Raw genomic sequence first — 19659 nt, forward strand, 5'->3', positions numbered from 1 at the left:
AGCCGGAGGGATAGGGGAAGAATTTGGATTCAGCCATAGACTTTTCATTGGAAGTGGTTGCTTGAATGCACGATGCAGAGCCTGGTGTGCAAGTAGTTTAAAAAGAAAAACACCACAAAGACTCATCTCACAAACGCCAAAACATCTGGATTTCTTCAAAATCCGTTGGAGAAACTCTCCAGCCAATTAGAAGGCAAACTTGCATTTTTGATGAACAGCACTTTGACAGCAGTCAAACACGGTGGTGGTGGTGTAATCATGTGGGGGTAACTTGCATCTTTAAGACCTGGAAGAGTTTTCATGATAAAACATTAATTCATAACTGAAAACCCTAAAGCAGCAAGCAACAAAAAGGCATCTTAGTTTTCTTTTGATTTTCCCTCTTAGGTCTCCACCTTGCTTATGTTCTCCAAGACAAAAGCATTGAGTCATTTCTCACAGGAGGTTGTGTGGATTATTAGTCTGAGTATGATTATGTGCTTGAAACGGTCCGTCATGGATCGCTGAAACGCAGTGGTGCATAACCAAAAAAGAAGAAAAAAAGAAAAAGAAAAGCAGAAATCCAATGTTATCTTGTGAAGTTTGGCGTGTCTGAGCTCATAAATCTTTCTGTTCCGTCTGTTGCTTCTCAGACAGTCAGACAGGAGGGAGAAAGGAGCAGAGGGAGAAATCCCCAGAGACGGGCAGACGGAGGGAGAGAGAGAGAGAGGGAGGAGGAGGAGAGAGGAACTGCCAGGACCAGACGGACGTCCCCTGGCAGTTTAGTCGCCGGTCACGGGACGGAAAAGACGGATGAACTGACTCAACCCGAACCGGACGATGAAACTATCAGAAGTCCCCCATTTTCGACTCTATTCCGCGGCGGACAGATGAACGACAGACACGTTCGCAGAAAAATATCCGTTTGAGGAAGGGGAGAAACCAGAGACGAGGAGGAGGAGAGAACCGAGACGAGGGGAGGACGGGCGGACCGCAGAGCGGGACCAGGAGAGGAGGCTGGGGAGAAGCGAGCAAACGGGAGACTGAGAGGGGGGCGAGGTGACGTTGCTTTCGGTCTCCTTCTCCCTCTCCCCGAGCTGAGCCCCGCGCGCCTCCCGTGGAGCGTTCATGTCTGCTTTCGGGGCCCCGTAAATGTTGAACTTGATGGGTGTTTTAAACGCCACCGCCGCCAATGTCTCCTGTACTTGTAACTGCAAGCGCCTCACTTCCCAGCAGAGCATGGAAATCAGTAAGTTTGACCACTTTACTCCACTTTTCTGCTCCTGCGTGGATCTTTTATGTCGCAGCAACTTCTGCTGCGGTGTGAAAGTCGGAGGAAGGAAGCTGCTGCTGATGTCTTCTGCTTTTACAATGCTCATTCCCCATAGGTGTGTTAGTTTTCTGTCACTCTGACATAATATAAAAAAAACAAAAAGAACAAAACAAAGAAACATCTTAGTTCTTTTGAGTGGCCCAGCTTTAACTTTCTGCATGTTTTTAAATACGTTGTCTGAAGTGTTTGCTTTTTCCCACTGTTGATTTTGAACTTGAAACAAACATTTGATCGCAGCCAAAACAAGTCAAAGATGTTCTTAAAATGCCTTAAAAATTCGATTTAAACGTAAAATAGATGCATTTTTGTCAGGCGAGACATGGATCTGCGTGAACAGGGCGGTTTTTCCTCCGTGGTTCAGAGTTTGAGGATGGGGGAGCTGGAAGTTCAGTCATCCCACTGAAGCCAGATGTCTGTCTGGTCGCCTCAGCGCGTTCACGCGAAGGCGTTCGTGTGTGTGTTTGTGTGTCCGGGAAATCCCTGCGTGCGCGCGACCGTCTGTGTGTTGTTGTGACTTCCAGAGATAATCTAGTGATGATGATGATGCCGCCAGGTCTTGATTTTGTACGCGTGCGCGGCTGAGGTCAGCTCAGGTTCTGACTCATGCCGGCTCGTGCGTGTGCACGCGCGTGGTTCGTGTAGTCAGGATGAATAAGTGTTGTTTTGTCTAAACTAACGTTTTCAGTGCAGATCAGCAGCAGCACCGCTCCTGTTAGCCGTTTGTCAGCACTTCTAAAAATGTAATTTTCTTTTAGATCAAGACACAAATAATCTGCTACTTTTTTTTATTTTTTACACCTATTGAGGAACCATTTTTTGGGTAGTTATGCTTAAGATTATTGCCTAATTATAAATGGGTGGAAATGGACAAGATGTGAAAGGAATCCTCATTTTCCATCTTTTATTACAATCATTTCTGTCACATTTAATCAACACATTTGTGATGTAATAAAATTATATTTCAGGATGGCTTTGAACATGCTTTGTCTAAATGAATGTCAACTAGGTTAGTTTTATTTTAATCACACTATGAATTTTAGAAAGTCATTTCATGCTTTTCAGTCTTAAGTCAATGTAAAAAAGGTAGAACAGACGAGATTTCTCAAATATGACAGGGAAAATATTGATTTATTCATTTCAAAATAATGTTTACTCATTAATAATGCAAGTTTTACCATTAAATTAAACTCACTAATAGTTAATAATCATTATTTATTTGTAAAATTCAAGTGGATTTTAAGGAAGTTTGTGAATAATCTTGGTTAAATTGGATTGAATAATAAATAAATAAATAAATAAAGTAAAAAGTACCAGAAATAAAAACAACAAGCAAAAAAAGTAAACTTATAAATTCATGATCTGATGTAGCAGAGTGACAGTGGTTTCATTAGGACTAGAACAGTTTGGTTAAAAAAATGATGGATTTTGTGGTTGGCTTTTATAGCGCGTCATTTTTTTGTTTTTGTTTTTTAACCAGAGCCCGCGGTGCTCTTCTCTACTCCCCACTGGGATGCGTTTACTTTGAGCTTAACCATCAAGACTGGAGTCCAAATCGTACTAGTACTAGTCAAATAAGTCAGACTGAGTGTCAAACATGCTCCAACTTGGTATGGCTGGCCTGTTGTGAGATTGGCCCAACACAACGATGGTCTTTCAGGGTGGGGGTGGAACTCTGAAGGACCTTAACATTCTTCCATACCAGTGCCAGCTGTGAGCATCAAGCAAAGACAACAGGAGTTCCAGCCAAATCAAACCTATCAAAATGCTCATTTTTTAGGTTCTCAAATACAGCTTTTGAAGTTCTATTGGTTGGAAAATGTATTTTTATGGGATAGTCTTAATTAACTCAGAAAGAATCCTATTTAATGTTTCTATGACAAGTTCATATATGACTCCCTCTATAAAAAAAAATTCAACTCTTTTTTTTTTTGTTTTTTTTTTTGGTGAAAACACTTAATTTATGCTAATTTGGAGATATTTTTATCCATATCGCCCACATGAAATGCCCAGTCAATGCTGAAAAAGCCAATTTTCCTGTTTCATTCTGTCAGTGTAACCAAACAGAGTGGTACGTCCTCATTTTAGCATTCATTTGGAATGAGTCCATGACCTTTAAGCTCTTTTAAAAACATGTGGTCCCAGTCTTCACAGCACCAACTCTTCTGGCTTTCACTCCAGGTTGGAAACTGTTTTTTCTTGGAAGCAGCTTTAATACTTTAAAGACTCTTATGAATTTCCACTTTTTAAATTGGTAACCAAAGTAATGTGGGAACCCAGTGAGTAATGCGTTTTACTCAATCATGTGTGGGAAAAGGTTCATGCTGGTGTCACCAGTCCTTTTAGATTTTATTTGATTATTTTTTTTCTCCTTACACTTTTTTGACATGACATTAGAGATAGGCGGGTGCTTCTCCAGTCTCTCCAAACCAAAAAACTCACATCGTTTGTGTGTTTCCCCATTTCAGAAAGGAGGTGCGGACAGAAACATTGACCCGGCAGGTTTGCCACCACTGTTGGGGTCTTTGCAGCTAACTGCTGCTGCACTGAAAGTACGGAATTTATTAAATCTACCTCAGAATATAAATGGATCAATATAAAGCTCAATTAAAAATAAAAATAAAAACTTTGGGGTTTTAAGTCCCACTTGGATCATCTTTTGATCCATTTTAAAAGTGTTCCTCTCAGTGGCCTGTTAATTATGGTTGTCGTTTAGCCAAAATCAAAAAATGTGTCATTTTCTAGGTCATAGTTTCTGCAGAGCGGCTGGAGTTCATTAAAAATTTGCCTCGAGTTGTGGGCAGTTTGCACATAGTAAGCCCTCCCCTACTTCCCGACATCCATCTGTCTACTCTCTCTCCCGTTAGCTTAAGTAGCTTCGACATCCCAGCTAAAAGCTTTTTCAAACGGCATTTTTTAGTCTGTTACCGATTCACAACAATTTTAATAAAGACATACTCAGAAACACAGTTTTAAGCAGAATTTTCTTTATAAATATCCTCCATCATAAGAAAAAAGGAACAAGAAAATGTTAGAAACACCCAAAACACAATTTTTTTTAGAGTGGGACTTTAATCTGTGGAATTCTGCTGAAACCCCGTAAGGTGTCGAAGGAAACCTTTCTGCATTTGTTTGGTCTATTTGCAGCCTTCAAACACGGAGGTTTTGCCTAAAATGTTGCTTCTTTCAGGCTTGATCTTTGAGTTGTATGGAAATAAAAGCGATAAAAGTCTCTGTAAGAAGTGGGACGCGATATCTGAAAAGGTTATACAGCTGACTACCATCTGGGGGAGTGGGATTTGACTCCATTTGATAGTAATCTGCATTTAACACGTTTAAGGCGCTTGCCAATGCTCATGGTTTCTGGCTTTTCTTTTTAAATACTTCCCCAGATTCTTCCCGCCTCAGCTTTAAGCTATAGACTGTGTATCCCCAGTTTAGTCATCTTCCTAATCTTTCACTCTCTCCTGCTGCGTGCTGCAAAAGAATTTCAGATCTGCAGTTGCAGAGCTTAAAATGCAAAGAGCCAGATGTTTTGTTTCATGCTCATCCAAGCTGTCAAATAGCTCCAACTGTGAGTCATGCTACATTTTTTCTAGGTGAAAAATGAATGAGACGCAGCGAGCGATGAGGGCTAAACGAAAGCGAATGAGAGCATGTCCGTGTGAACCCGGCTCCCGTCACAGATTGCGTGGATCGTTGCCTGAACTTGTTACAGAACGGGAAGATAAGAATGCAGATGCACATGCACGGACACACATGCGCACAATTCCTCTGTCTGAAAACAGACACAATGTTTAGTCTGGAGGACAGAGAGGGAAACAGATGAACCAAAGAAGGAGATGCGGTGGGGAACAGAGGAGAGGAAGGCGGCAGAGGGAGGACTGAGCTGAAACTTTGGGAAGAATGGCGCTGAGGATCTGCTGAGTTGAAAGTCACGAAGGACTGAAACTAATGATGCATTGGTCTCTTTTTTTATTTTCACAAAGAAAGCTTATTTTTAATCTTCGTGCTGATGTCCTGGGCAGTATGTGTTGGCGTGTGGCAGGAGGAAGTCAGAAGAATTCACATTTTATACATGAAAGATGGCAATCCAAAGAATGTTTAACGTGAGGGAAATATCTAAACTCTTACCTAAAAAAAGAGAGAATGATTTTCTGATGCTTTGTGCTACTGAAAGACACGTTTACAAATCCAATTCTTCGTTTAGAAACACAATACAAGCGAGTGTGACTTTTGCTGGTGAGGGACCTGTGACACAATTTGTAATTGATCTTATTTTCAGACTTTACCTCCAATCACAAACCTGTCTGCTCTTCGTCTAGCGTTCACTCTGCAAAAACAAGCCCCCTATAAAAATAAGTCAAAAAGGATTTAAATTTGAAAAATGTTTTTAAAGGAAGAAAAAAAAATCTGCCAGTGGGGTAAAATGTCATTTTAAGGGAAAGAATCTGAAGCATGTTTGCTTAAACTAAGAATATTTTGTGTTTGAAAAACTTTCCTGACTACCTTTTCAAGACAGAAATAAAAATGTTACTTAAGATTCATTTTTTTTGTACTGTGTTCCTTTGAAATGCATTTGAGAAACTGTGTTTAAAGCCGGAACAAAACAGTACAATTTGTGTCCAACAATGCAGGGAAGGAGAATGAGAGCCTGATTCTGTGTTTGTTAGAGCGTGACACCTCAGCAAAGCAGGGAGTTTGCTCCTTTCCAACACAGATACCAGGAAGCGAGAAGACATCAGCAGCTCCGCTGGGTTCTGATTGAATTAGCTATAGAGCAGTTCCTGGATACAACACTAATGCAGCTCCAAGTAGGGTTGCACCCCGCCCCATCCACCTACAACAGCTGGATTTCAAGCATTCAAACGGTCAGATCTATAAAAGAGCTGCAGAGCCCCTGACTCACTTCTCACTATCATTTATCCGTTTATCCTTCTTTCATGTGGATCTTGTGCTTTGTAATTGTAGGCTTTCATGTACTGGGCATAAGAAAACACACACACACAGATGCAAGAACACATCTGTTCCAAGCGGCAGGCCCTGCTAGCCAAAGCACATGACATCAGCATTACTCACAGGCGGACTATGCGTGCTGGTCTGTAGGTGCATGAGAAGTCACTGATGCTATCGGCCCTCAAGCATCATTTCCTTCAAGTAGCTGCTGCTGCATTTGTTCCTGGGTTTGACATCAGCACGTCCGCCATCTGTCTGTGCAGCCAACACAAATGTTCCTATCAAGAGTGTGAGAGTTTGGGAGTTCAGCTGCAGGGTAACAGCGTTTTGCTGTTTGAATTTGAGGAAATGGTATTCCAAGGTAGACCGGAGGTGACTGCCGCGTTGAGAGGGAAGAACACCAACATATGAGCCCTACCTGGCCACACGGGAACGAAGCCTGAGGACCGCAGCGTTGTCTCGGTTTTCACAGGTTTAAGACCCATGCAGCCATAACACAAAAATCCCAAAAATGCATTATCAAATGCATTATCTTTTCTTGTGCAATTGAATGATTTGAATTTTTTTGTGTGCAATTACATATTAAAGTGGCACTTTAAATCTTGCTCATATTGGTATTATCCAGTTTTTGTATTGTTAATAAAATCTGACAAAACGCTTTAAACTATTGCTAGCGGAGCTGATATGTTGATATTTCAGACAAATCCTTCATTTTGTGCAGAGTGGGTCTTCACAGCAGGTTCTACCTGTTCGTTTGAACCCCCCCCCCCCCCCCCCCCCATGTTCCCCTTTAAATAACTTCTTTATTTAAAGCATTCTAGATATTTTGATTTAAAATGTTAAAGTAATCTTTTTTTCTGACTGCATGACCAATTGTGTACAAAAATGTGTATTTAAGAATGACTTGCCCTCAAAACATCTTAAATGCTGTTTTGCATTTAGTGAAATCAATTAAATTATTCTCAAAGAAGTGAAAATATGATAAAAACATGAATGTCAACATAGATATTTTTAATATTTATGCTGTAAACATTGATATTGGGATGCAACTGGAAGAGATCAAATGGCAAATAGTCCATAAATATCATTAAAATAGCTCCTCGAAGTGCTGCTGACGACCGAAATGAACAATGTCTTTTTGAGAAATAACTCTGAAAATAGATGTTTAGCATTCCCTGTTTGAGTGACAGCGGCAGGAAAGGTTTGCAGGGATGTTCTCTACATTCTGAACAGGCCCGACCGGGTAAATCAACTTTGCTTAATCTCTTGGGGGGGCAGTTTAGGAAGTTTATGGAAATATTTTCTCTTCCTCTAAACTCTGCTTTCATGTGACAGAGATAATGACTCATTAGGATTCTGACCGTGCTGCCGATCTCAAAACTGTGTCAGTTTGACGGCTGCAGCTTTCAGTGTAGGGACAATTATTACAGATGCTCCCAGTTTGAATTGGGAGCTACGACAGCAGAGAGGGCTGACTTTTAGAGTTGGATGAAACACATTTTACTTATAAAATGTACCTCTAAACATACGCTCTTTTGTGTGACTTTTGTGTCTGAGAGGACGTTTCCGAGACTGTTTGGCCACATGGGGAGTGTTTGCCTTTGGTGTTTGTCTTTACTTCTCATTGATTCAGGTTCTTTCTGTCCCGTTTCCCTGAAACTCAGTGAATCATGGAAATTAAATGACTGCGGCGGTTCTGGCCGCCTTCCTAGACGTATTATGTAAACTTCTCTGTCTGGCTGTTAGTGCAAGACTACACACGTGCTAGTTTGTTAATTTCCTCTCTGTGTGACTGTGCATGTGATGTTGTGATAGTCAGCTGAGTTAAGATTTGCTCTTTTTTTCTTTGAAAATGCAGCTCAGCTTTGTTCTCATGAAGCAGGGACCAGCAGACGTTTTGTTTACGGAAACATGTGTGGATCAAATGACTTTTTTTTTTTTTTTTTAACCCGGTTGACAGTTTGCTTTGAACCACAAGGCGATTTGAAAAGATTGAGGAAGATGGTGAATTGGAAGCAACCTTCCAAAAGCAGTTGACTCGGCTGCCCTCCGTTGTTTTTCTGATTTCAGATGACGTTAAAGACCCACTCCTGGGAAAATCTTGTTTTTGGTCTTGTAACATGGTCTTGTGGCATTTTACTGATAATGGAGGACATATATCAAAACTTAAGTTCAGAAGCGCATTTCTGAGTATTTCTATGTTTAAATTGTGATTCAGGAGCAGACGAAAAAATGCATTTTGGGCATTTGTGGGCGGCAACATAATCCACTCAATTCTGATGCATCCACTTGTAGACAACTAGACTCGTGTTCGTCTTTGTTTTCTTTGTCCAAGCTATTCTCTGGCTCAACACTGTACGACGGGATAGCTACAATAGTTCTCGCCATTTTTGCAGCAGCGGGTTGTGAAGGGCTGTAGGCTTGTGGGAGAGCGTGTGAGCAGAGAGTTATAAGTGATGGGAAGTGGGGGTGGGCTTACCCTTTGCCAACAGTCCCGACCTCAACTCAGAAGTGAATTTCTAATTAAGTACTGCCGCTTGACAGAAACTATGTCCTCGCAAACAATTTGATTTTTGGCTGAAAACGACATAATCATAATTAAAACCACTGGGAACACTTTTACAATAGATCAGATGATCAGAGTGGGACTTCAAGGCATTAGTTTTAAGTTTTTGACCTCTCACAAATGCTGCAGAGTTTCTTCAGATTTGGCTAAAAGAATAACAAGTATTTATAAGGGGGGCAGCGTTTCCTTCTCTATATGGGATTTGAATTTGTCCTCGGACAGAGATCATGGAACCGTTGCTGTTTCTTTTCTGAGAATGAAGGAGGGAAGAACTTCAAATTTCCGTGTTCACGTGGACGAGGACAGAGTCCAAAGGGCTCACATCCTGCTTCCTTCTGCTGCAGCTGTCTCATTTCCTTGCCCCTTTAACTGGAATTTCTTCCTCTCTTGGCCCCATTTCCTTCGATCCTCAAGGCATTGTTTCACCATGAATCAAATATTTGTGCAACCAGATCAAAATGTTGGTGCGTCTGAGTCATTTTGATGCTTTTCGTCATTGGGGTGTAAAGTCCCAGCTTCCTTGAATCTTTTCCCTCACCCCATCCCTTTTTGGTCCTCTCAGCTGTTCTTTGTTTCTCCGTCTAGACAGCAGCAACCCCCACAGAATCCCAAAAAGTCACCGGGATGCTCCCATCGTGCACATATGTAGATGCATCCAGCATGTGCGCTTGGGGGTCAAGTTCACTGACACTTTGGGGGTTGTGTAAGTGCTCATGTGTGTGCTCTGCATATGATCTGCATATGAGACGGCTCTCAGCTGAGGCCCTGGACCTCCATTGGAACCATGTAGTTCCATTAATTAGTCTGTAGTCAGAGCTGGGCCTATATGTCTGCCTGGCACTGTGAATAAATCCACACAGAGACTGTCTGAGTGCCGAGAGGCTCCTCTGTAAATAAAGGCAGCGACTGTCTGAGTGTCATGAGGCAACGTGGAAAAGATTGTCTTGTTTCACATTAATTAGTCTGAGAAAGACAAAATACGTCCTTTATGGCTGTCTGGTTCTCTAAATACTTTGGTTGTTGCATGTTTACGTTGATGAAATAAAAGGGTCTTAGCTTAATTAGTCTGGCACAGGGGAAGTCTGCTGTGCAAAATGCTCATGATAAGGTCTGATTATGTGAACAGAAGAAATTGGTACATGTGGTTTTGTTAATTAGTCTTGCCAAGTTGGGATTTCTCGCTTTAGCTTCACCTGCTGATGGAGAGAAGCTCACACAATATTTGCAATCAGAATTCTTCTGCATTTATATGAAAAAAACATATCTCTTGTAATTAATAAATATAATGACTTCTATTCCAAAAAAGTCTTCTGTCTGAGTAAAACTTTTCCAGCCTGACATAAAGTGTAAAAGTGTAAATTTGGCTACAAATTAGACATTAATTTTATACGATCTAGATAAGATCTTTTGTTTTGCATTTAGAAGCTGTGTCAACACAAGCTTAAAAGGAACGTGTTGCAACAACTTAACCCTAATTTGCTAGCATGGCTCATAAATATGTGAGCCTGTTGGTTTTATTTACCTTTTCTTGGTCAAAATACTTGTTTAAAAATTACAATAATGGTGTCGGAATTTGGGTTAAAAATGGTTTAATGGAAAAATGAACATCTCTGTGATCCATAATTCAGACCTGAGGGTCTGAGTGCAACTATAGAGATTTATGTATGAACACAATTCAGATGTCTGTGGGAGGGGTCCAGTCACTGGCTGCATCCTTGGCTGATTGCTAAAGCAATAAAAGCAACATTTTTTTAAACGCAAGAGAAACCTTTCAGTTTAAACCATAATTTTCGTCTTAAAATCAGTGTCAAGGTCTGAAAACTCACAACAACAACTATATTTGTTTGAATGGAAGAGCATGGACATGTCATCAAGAATAGAACAGTGGTTGATTCACATGTACACAGTTAAAGATCCTCCGAGCTCTAGATTCATTTTTAAAGAGTGGATAAATTTATGCACAGAAAAGCACCTGCATTAGAAATGCATGCATGCTAATGCTTGTTGTGTTGATGAGGGAGTGTTTGCATATGAAAACCAGGGTGCCGTGCATCTGCGGAGAGGGCGGGGGTGAAATGAAACAGCCTTGGTGTCTGGGAGTGCAGAGGTCAGGGGTCAGGTCATGAGAGGAGGAGGAGAAAACACGGTAAAATGCTCATTGTCTTCTTTTCTACTTTATTTTTTCTCTTTCTCAGGGCATTTAATAGCAAAGTTTATTCTAGCCACTGGGAAACTAATAAAATATACATCGCTTACATAAAGTATTTTATATTAGCATCAAAACCAAGGTACGGGTATCTATCTATGGTCAAGCAGTAGCACAGTACGTGAATATGAGGATTTTTTCCACACATTTGTTGGAGTCTGGCTCGTAATGCACTGACGTCCTGTTTCTGTTTACGGGATGAACATGTGGAGCACCACAGCATTTCGGAGAGTGTTTTTTTTCCCATAAAGTCTGCTGTGAGACCGTCGGGCTCAATCATCAACCAGTCAGCTGGCCCTGACTGTGGGACTCGGTCTAGACAATAAGCACTCTGGTCTGAGAAACAACACACATCCCCTCTGCCTCCCCTGCACACATTCATGTCCCAGTCGCTCATGACCGTGGGCTTGACCCTCTACACACACACACACACACACACACACACACACGTACGTGCGCACTCACACACAAACACGCACTTAAAGAAAGGACTGTGTCTGCCTCTCCATACCCCCCCCCCAGCTCACAGGAAACAGCTGGTACCACATCTTTTGCATCTATAAACACACACACATACACATACACACAAGTGCCACTAACTCCTCCTTTCTGTTTATATTACCTCTAATTACCATTACATATTCAAGTATTCAAACACAGTCTAAGTGCACAGGCAGGTCTCATTACCAAACACTCAAAGACATGAACCCCCCCCCCATCCTCAAGTATCGCAAGCACATCATATAAAGTAGGCGGTAGTGTGTCTAGACAGCAGCACATAAAGACACACACATTAAATTCATATACTGTCATGTGCAAGGAACAATGTGTGATCAGAATGACTTTTTATTACAAAGCTTCATTTTATTTAGTTACGTGTTAGCCAGGCTGGTCCAACCAACGTGTGCTGGGTGTGGACAGTTTTCTTCTGTCTGCAAAAGGACATTTTTACCTGGGCGTGAAAACGAAGCTTATAGTTGTGCTTTTTATTTCCTGTCTGCTTGATCCAGTTAATGTCAATTTTATGTCTGGGACCGCGGAGGGTCGTAGAGAAGAGGGAATGTCATGTTAAAGAGAGCCCAGATGTGTCTTAAAGTTTTCTTGTGGCTCGTACGGTCACCTTTACGTTAAAATGGAACGTATATGATGGTTGTGTGTGTGGTAAAATATTTGTAAGGATAATCTAAGTTACACGCACTTATGACGTGTGGGTGATACTGTTGTGCGGTGTCCTTTTGCTGCATTGCAGTTGTACGTAAGGTAAAAGTACTGACACTGGCTGCAGGTGAGGGTGTGCAGGTGGTATGCAAGTGTCTGTAGGATGCCCAAAAACAGTGCTCTGGTTGTCGAATATCCTAATCTCTAAAAGTCAGACTACAAGCACAAAGAGCGCACTAACAGGCCCCTTGCACAATATGCAGGTTTCAGGGGTGAAAAATAAGAAATGTGTACGACGTGCATCTCCCCTACTTAACCCTTGCTTATCCTCATGTGTTTAAGTGTTTGCTACAACCTGTCAGCCCAGCATGCCCATAGAAAAGAAATGTGCTCGAACACTTTCTCACCACGGGCTCACAGAGCGGTCTACAGCCTCAACATTTTGAGCGGGCCATCTGCATGCTCCGTACAGGTTTGGCAATTATTCGCCCACAGACGGTGTGTATCCACCAACAAGGGCAGCTGCGACTAAGGTATAAGACAGATTTATTATTGATTTATTACATTACACCAGGCCATATAAGCCAACTGAAAGCTTTTCCATCATTACTTGCTTAGTAGCAAATTATGACAAGGATTTTTCCAAAGTTTTCGTTTTCTGTTGTTGTTTTGTACGACACAATTCATATATCCAACTGAAATAAAACCGTGCCCCAAAAATGGAGGGGAACTAAATCGTGGCAAAGGGACTCGCTGCATCCCTGGAGACCACACTCATTGACCAGAATAGGTTTTGATCTCAGCTGCTTACACTACTCTCTGCAACCAAAGCCACCGTGTTTGGGTGTTGGGTAGCAGAATTTAGAAATGTACCATCTTTGGATCGTTATTGGATCCAAACAGTAAGCGTGCTGGCTATGTCTTTGCGCTTCGCCGGTGGTTTTTCTGTTAAGTTATACATTTTGTGTGTCAACAGCTCCTTCATGACTGAGTCCACTATGAGGGAGCAGCAAGGGCAACTCCAACAGGGTGGGGTGGCTGGCATTATGGTGGGATTATGGGATGAAAACTCAGTCGGCTACCAGTAGTTTCTTGTGATTCCAACACTCATTTACATTTTTGAGGAGGTGGACGGCCAGCCCCAGCATAACTCCTATCCTGATCTTCAGTTAAACATTTCTTTAGGCCAGATTCCAACAAGTGTAATAGATGTGGCATGTTTATGAAATTCCTCTGTGGTTTTTCCTTTTCACGGAATATAGAATATACATCTTGCAGGGCGTGACTTTAAAAAAGCTCCCGTCACTCAGATTGGACAGATTCTTGGCTGAGTCTGCTTCACACATGACTCAAATCTCTCATTTTTTGCATTGGACTGGAACTGTTTTCTTTTCCTACTCTGCTCTGTCATCACGGAAAGTATAAAAGATACGGATTTTGCACACAAAATAGGGTCATTGGCGAGGGATTTTACAAAAGAAAAAAGCTTTATATATTGTTCTTAAAGTCTTGATAAGTAATAAGAGTCTGTGCCTGTGTGGGAGACAGTCTAGTAGATGTCACAGTGAAAAAAAAAGGTGCTGTTTTAGGTGTTTTAAACCATTTCAAATGCAACAGAAAATCTCCAGGAACTCAAATATTCTCTCCTGTTATTTTTGATTTCCAGCCCACCTCCCACTCAGAGTTTCCCTTTGCTTGCAACATTTCATTCCAGCGTCTTTGTTACAGCCATGTTTGGGTTTCTGCAGATATTTGTTTTGTCTGAACTGGAGGTTATCTCTGCCTGACACACACAAACACGCAGCGGCACAAAAGGAAAGGCAAGTTGACTCAGGCGGAGGATGCACTGAGGATCTGGGCTGATTTGAGCCGGCTCTTTCACAGTGAAAGAACGCTTTCAAAGCCAGGTGTGTGGTGTTTGCCACTGAGCCGCAGGTGAGGCCCGTCGCTTAAGAAGACGATAAAGAGAAAAGGTCTAGCTGTCGGTGCTGACGGTCCGTAAGAGTAAGGTTTTAGTGTGTATTTCCACAAAACAACACGGGGTTACTTTAACATGGAATAACCACATAGACGCAGCTCTGCAGAAAGTTTCACAGGCAAATATGCAACCTGTTGACTGACTTTTTGTTGTGTTTTTTTTTGTTAAACATAGAACATTTTTCCTTTTTTATCCCCTCGAATATTACTCAGGATGTTGAAATATAAAAAGTTATTTTTCCACCTATGAATCGGAAAATGCCCTGAGAAGCAGGTGTGCAATGAAACAAATAATGTGACCATTGGTGCAATTTATGGTTTTTACTTCCGCAAACATCACTTGTGTTGTAAAGCAGACAAAAAGGTGTAGAGTTTATCTTGTAACCCTTGTGCTATCCTAGGCACTTTAACGTTGGGAGTTGGGTCATCTAGACCCACTAGACAGTGCGCTGAACCTTTTTTCTTCAATGATTTGTGAACCTCACTGGTGTCCATGATTACATGAAATCTTTCCACCTTTATCCACCTTTGTCATGTAGGGAGAACACGTCAATTTGAGGGTGGGGTCATCTAAGATAGCACAAAGGTTAAGACCTTTTGGCTTCACAGTTCTGGGATCCGCCGATCTCGATAGGACTTTGATTAGTTAAATAAAAATAAAAAAGGCTGGACTTGGTTTTAGATGGCTCAGAACAATAAAACGTTTTTTAAATGTGTCCTCTTAAAGAGCTGCTCAAATAAATTAGTGTTTTTGGTGTTTTTAATATGTTCTTATTGTATTTCTCTTAATGATGGAGTACGTATATTAAGAAAATTCAGCTAGAAATTGTATATCTTTCTTTAAATCATTGTTAATCAGGAGCAGATGCTCTTTTCTCCGTTCCATTTGGATGCACCCAAATGCAGACAAACTGATCCATGCAGGTCTCGGTATTCCTCATCCGAGCTGGCATCTGGCTAAAAACTGTGCCGTTGGAGAGCTCCAATAATTTTCACAATTTTTGTTCCTCTGAAATGGGGGCTGTAAGCTAGCAGTAAACAGAGGGCTCTCTGTTTACTGACAGGGTGACAGGGAGAGGGGGCGGGGTTTCTCTACGCCACCAATCCCACCCAAACTCAGAGGGGGATTTTTCTTGAACTACTGCCACGCTGCAGAAACTGTCCTAACAAAACGACACTTTAACAAAAATAATTATGGTTCAAAGACCACTGGGAACACGTTTACAATAGTTTAAAAGATGATCGGTGTGGGTCTTTTAAGAACTGCAGCATTAACTGTACTTGAAGAGTGCTTTTTGTTATCTAATTAAATGTCTGAAACTTTAAATCTTCATGTTTTTAATGCACTGTATTTATGTACCTATTGTTTTATTTTGAAATTTCTTTATATTTACGCTCTAATCTTGAACAGATAAGTTGGAGCTTTTTCCATGACATAATGTCTCGGACATATTCTTGCTGATTAGTTTCCATCAGAAACTCTCAGCTTCAGGGATTCTTTTCTCTTTTTTTTTTTTGGGCACATCTTATCTCTGGATTTCAGGTGATATGAGCCAGGAAAAATGTGATGCATGCTGCCGGTGCTTACAGTCATGTCTGCCTGCTTCTCCTCTGGAACGCTGTGGAATCCAGCCAATGGAAACAGAAAGGGCTGCATTTGCCCCTGTCCTATCAGTATTGTTGTTTTGTTTGTTTGTTTCCATCTTTTTTACAAAAAGAACAGAAAACAAATATTTCCAAGAGGTCACAAGGTCAGCAGACTGAAAGCCAAATGAGATTTTAGAATAATGCAGGCTTTTAGTAAAAATGTTTTCTTCTGTATCTTATTTGAGCATACTTCTTTCGGTTTCTTGACTCTTGACTTCAGACCTAAAAATGCAAAAAAAAATCTTTGTGTATCAGGGGAAAACGCACTTCAAAGTGCATTGTAAGTTCCTCACGAAGCAAATTATTGCCATTCGCACCGTTGACCTGTTTTCTGTGCATATTTACTAAACTCCATCTCCAGATAGATGCACTTTCAATTCATTAGCCTTGTGTATTGATGTGGAATTGATTTTTCTTTCCCAGAAATACAAACGCGGGGTCAGACAGACACTGTTGTGTCTAGCCAGGTGTGTGTTTGTGCTTGTGGGAGTGTGTGTGTGTGTGGCTGAAAACCGGCTGAGCTGGTTTTTGTTTGGCAGCTGAACACAGTTTGGAGAGGGAGCGCATGTCTGGCTCGTACACAGAAGCAGACAGCACCTCGCATCCCCCTCCTTTTGTAAGCTTGATCTCACGCTAATTACACTAGGAAGCATCCTTTTTTTAAAAGCTTTAATCTCACATGGTACAAATCAGGAAATCAACACTTTTGATTTAAACTCCTTCATAAGAGACACACAGCTGAAATGCAGATGAAGTATACAAATGCATTCATGCATTCATCTATATAAATGTTTGGGCAAAATCACCTCAGACCTCAGGTACAATTATCCATGGCAGCGGATTCAAAGCAGAGGCAGCAAAAGCACTTTTATCTTTTAATTGAACAAGGGCACTAGAAACAGCAAAAAATACATTTTTTGGAAAAACATGTAGATCAGGTATATCACCTTGCAGCAGATGAAAAGCCTCTTTAATGAAAAAAAATGCAAACATTTGAAATCAAAGGAAAAGAGGAGCAGACCCTTCAATCTTTGGCTGCAATGTTCAGTGTTTTCAGTCTAGACAAGTGTGCCAAAGATTCATGCATAACCAAATGAAAACCAGGTTTTGGGTGTTTTTAACATGTTCTTGTAGTATTTTCCTATGATGGAAGACATGTATAAAGGAGATTAACCTTATAATTGCCTTTCATAAATTTTTGTTCTTTAAATTGTTGTGAAACAGGAGCAAACGACAAAAAGGTGTTTGAAAAAGCCTGTAGCTGTTACGTAGTGTGTAGTTGGTGGGACACAAGTTCCCTGCTCTCCTCTATTCTGATGCACCCACTTGCCGGAGACTAGATCCATGAACGTCTTTGTTTACCTCATCGCAGTTAGCGGCTGGCTCAATACTGTGTGGCCGGACAGCTCCAATATTGCTCGCCATTTTTGTTGCACCGGCAATGTTGGGTTGAGGGTGTGAGGGGCTGTTATATAGTGGAAGAGAGTGTAAACAAAGGGATGATGGGAAATGAGGACAGGCTTACTCCACGCCAACAGTCCAACCTACCTGCACGATATGAAGAAAACTCGAGATATGCAAGATTAGTTATCAATATTGTGATGACAGTATAACTTCTGGTAAATTAACAAGTAGTAAAACACTCAGGAATCTCAAGGTGATGCTAAATTAACTGGAGTCCTGGATTTAATGGTACATTGCAAATTAGCGACAAGCAGCATGACAGGGTTAAAACTAAGTCGTAGTGCCTTAAATTTGATGATGGACAGAAGAGACTGAAGATCTTTCACAAAGTCTAGCTGAGCGTAAATACAAAAAACACATTTTGAAGATGGAAGTCTGTGTATTTTAGTTTGAGGTGGGAGGGGCTCTATAACAGATCCCTGAGGAACACCTCTTTTTTTACAATGGTAGCTAAACCCAACGCCCTCTACTTCTATATTGTAAAATCTTCTAATCATTTTCAGATAAGCTTATTTGTACAGACAGTCCAAGTCTTGATGGATTTAAACTTCACTGTACTCTTTCACCAACAGGAGGTTGCTCATAATGAGCAACCTTCTTACTGTACTTTTTGTTTTACTAGAGATTTGAGTTTACAAACGGAGAGCTTGGAGATGAGCCTTCATTTTTAAATTTAAAATCAAGACAAAAGGAAGAGAAACAAAGGCAGATATCCATACAGATTTGTCTGCTTTGTGAGCCCTGGCAGTGTCAGGAAGCATCAAAGCCACTCCAAAACAGTCATTTCGAGTTGATCTAGACTCACCAGTTCTCTCATGTCACAGAGTTCAAGTGTTTTATGTACATCGGAAGCTCTGACTCAATTGAAATTAAAGGAGTGACTCACAGACAAATTGTCTGAGCACAAACCTCAGAACCGCCGTGGGATAATCATAGAACAAGAAAAAAAAATCATTTGGGTAGTTGGAACGTCTGCGGGTACAGTTAATTCTATCTATTGGCGTCTAGACTTGATTGTGTCCACAAATAAAATGCACAACTTAATGGAAAAAAACTGCAACCTATCGTCGGTGTTTGTGATCAGGAAGACCTGCACAAAATTCTTTTTGTGCAAAATTGTTTTGTGTCTTCCCAAGATTCTATTATCATGTATAAATAGGTGTAAAACTACAAGGCAGCCTTTGGGAATATCTTAATGATTTTACTAACTTGAGCTGAATGTTAAAAAATTAATAAATAAATAGAAATATAAACGATTTCCAGTTGGTTGAAACATTTGTACAGTGCACAAGCAACCTGCATTTTAAGAAAGCTGGCACAGTATTTAAACATCAAAATCTGCTTGTAACCCTTGTGCTATCCTAGGCACTTTAACGTTGGGTCATCTAGACCCACTAGACAGTGCTCTGAACCTTTTTTCTTCAATGATTTGTGATCTTCACTGGTGTCCATGGATTACATGAAATCTTTCCACCTTTATCCACCTTTGTCATGGTAGGGAGAACACGTCAATGTAAGGGTGGGGTCATCTAAGATAGCACAAGGGTTAATCTGAAAATATTTATACTTATTTTCAAGCAAGTAATTCAGAGATTGGGTTTGTTAATTCGGTTGAAATGATAAAACCAAATAAGTTAGAAACATGGAAGGATCATCCATTTATGATTCTTCAATCTCATGCTATAATTTCTAAAATGGATTTTTTAATTATCAGCAGTTCAAGCTTGTCAAACATTTTGAGATGAAAAACATTTTTTTTACAACACATTTATGAAAGAGCCGATAAAAACATGAGCGGCACTGAAGTTGGTGCTGACACAAACTGTAAAACACAAAATGCTGATTATTTACAGGTTTTATGACGAAGAACTGAAGGCTTTTTGATAGGAAGCTACAGCGTTTGTAGTTTTGGTGACTGGCCTGTGAATGTCTAATGCCTGTGTTAATGATTATTATGTCTAATGTCATGTTTTTGCCATCAAACACAGCCGTCACACTGGCGATCTGCCCCTCTTTTACATTCAAATGAACAATGTGTTTGTGTACAAAGGTCTCGCTGTGTGTGTGTGTGTGTGTGGGTGAAAGATGACAGGGGCAGTTCAGCTCCTTCTGGCTAGAATTGAAATGAGCAACACACAGGCAGCCAGACAAGCCGCTGATAATGAGGTTTGATTTTCATATGTTTCAGACAGAAAGCTCTGCAGGTCGAGCCAGTAGTGTGTGTGTGTGTGTGTGTGTGTGGGTGTGTGTGTGTGTGTGTCTATAAACTGTCTCCTTCTTTATATTAAGCTAACATCAGAGACTGTGAGTCCGCAGTGCAGGATCAGGTGCATGTCTTTCCTTTGTCTGTGTTTTGTCTGGATATTTGAGTTGTTT

The 19659-nt window shown here is 40.8% G+C and overlaps 1 protein-coding gene across 1 annotated transcript in view; it reads left to right on the top strand.

Moving 5' to 3' along the window:
• The first annotated feature begins 631 nt into the window (after positions 1 to 631).
• Positions 632 to 19659, top strand: part of LOC101172809 (protein TMEPAI) — a 32736-nt gene continuing 13708 nt past the window's right edge. Inside the window, exon 1 of the mRNA XM_004069203.4 lies at positions 632 to 1228. Within this exon, the coding sequence (XP_004069251.1) occupies positions 1132 to 1228 (97 nt within the window). The 5' untranslated portion in view covers positions 632 to 1131. The remainder of the gene's footprint in view (positions 1229 to 19659) is intronic.

Source organism: Oryzias latipes, chromosome 5 (assembly GCF_002234675.1).
Source record: "Oryzias latipes chromosome 5, ASM223467v1".
In the NCBI taxonomy this organism is placed as follows: domain Eukaryota; kingdom Metazoa; phylum Chordata; class Actinopteri; order Beloniformes; family Adrianichthyidae; genus Oryzias; species Oryzias latipes.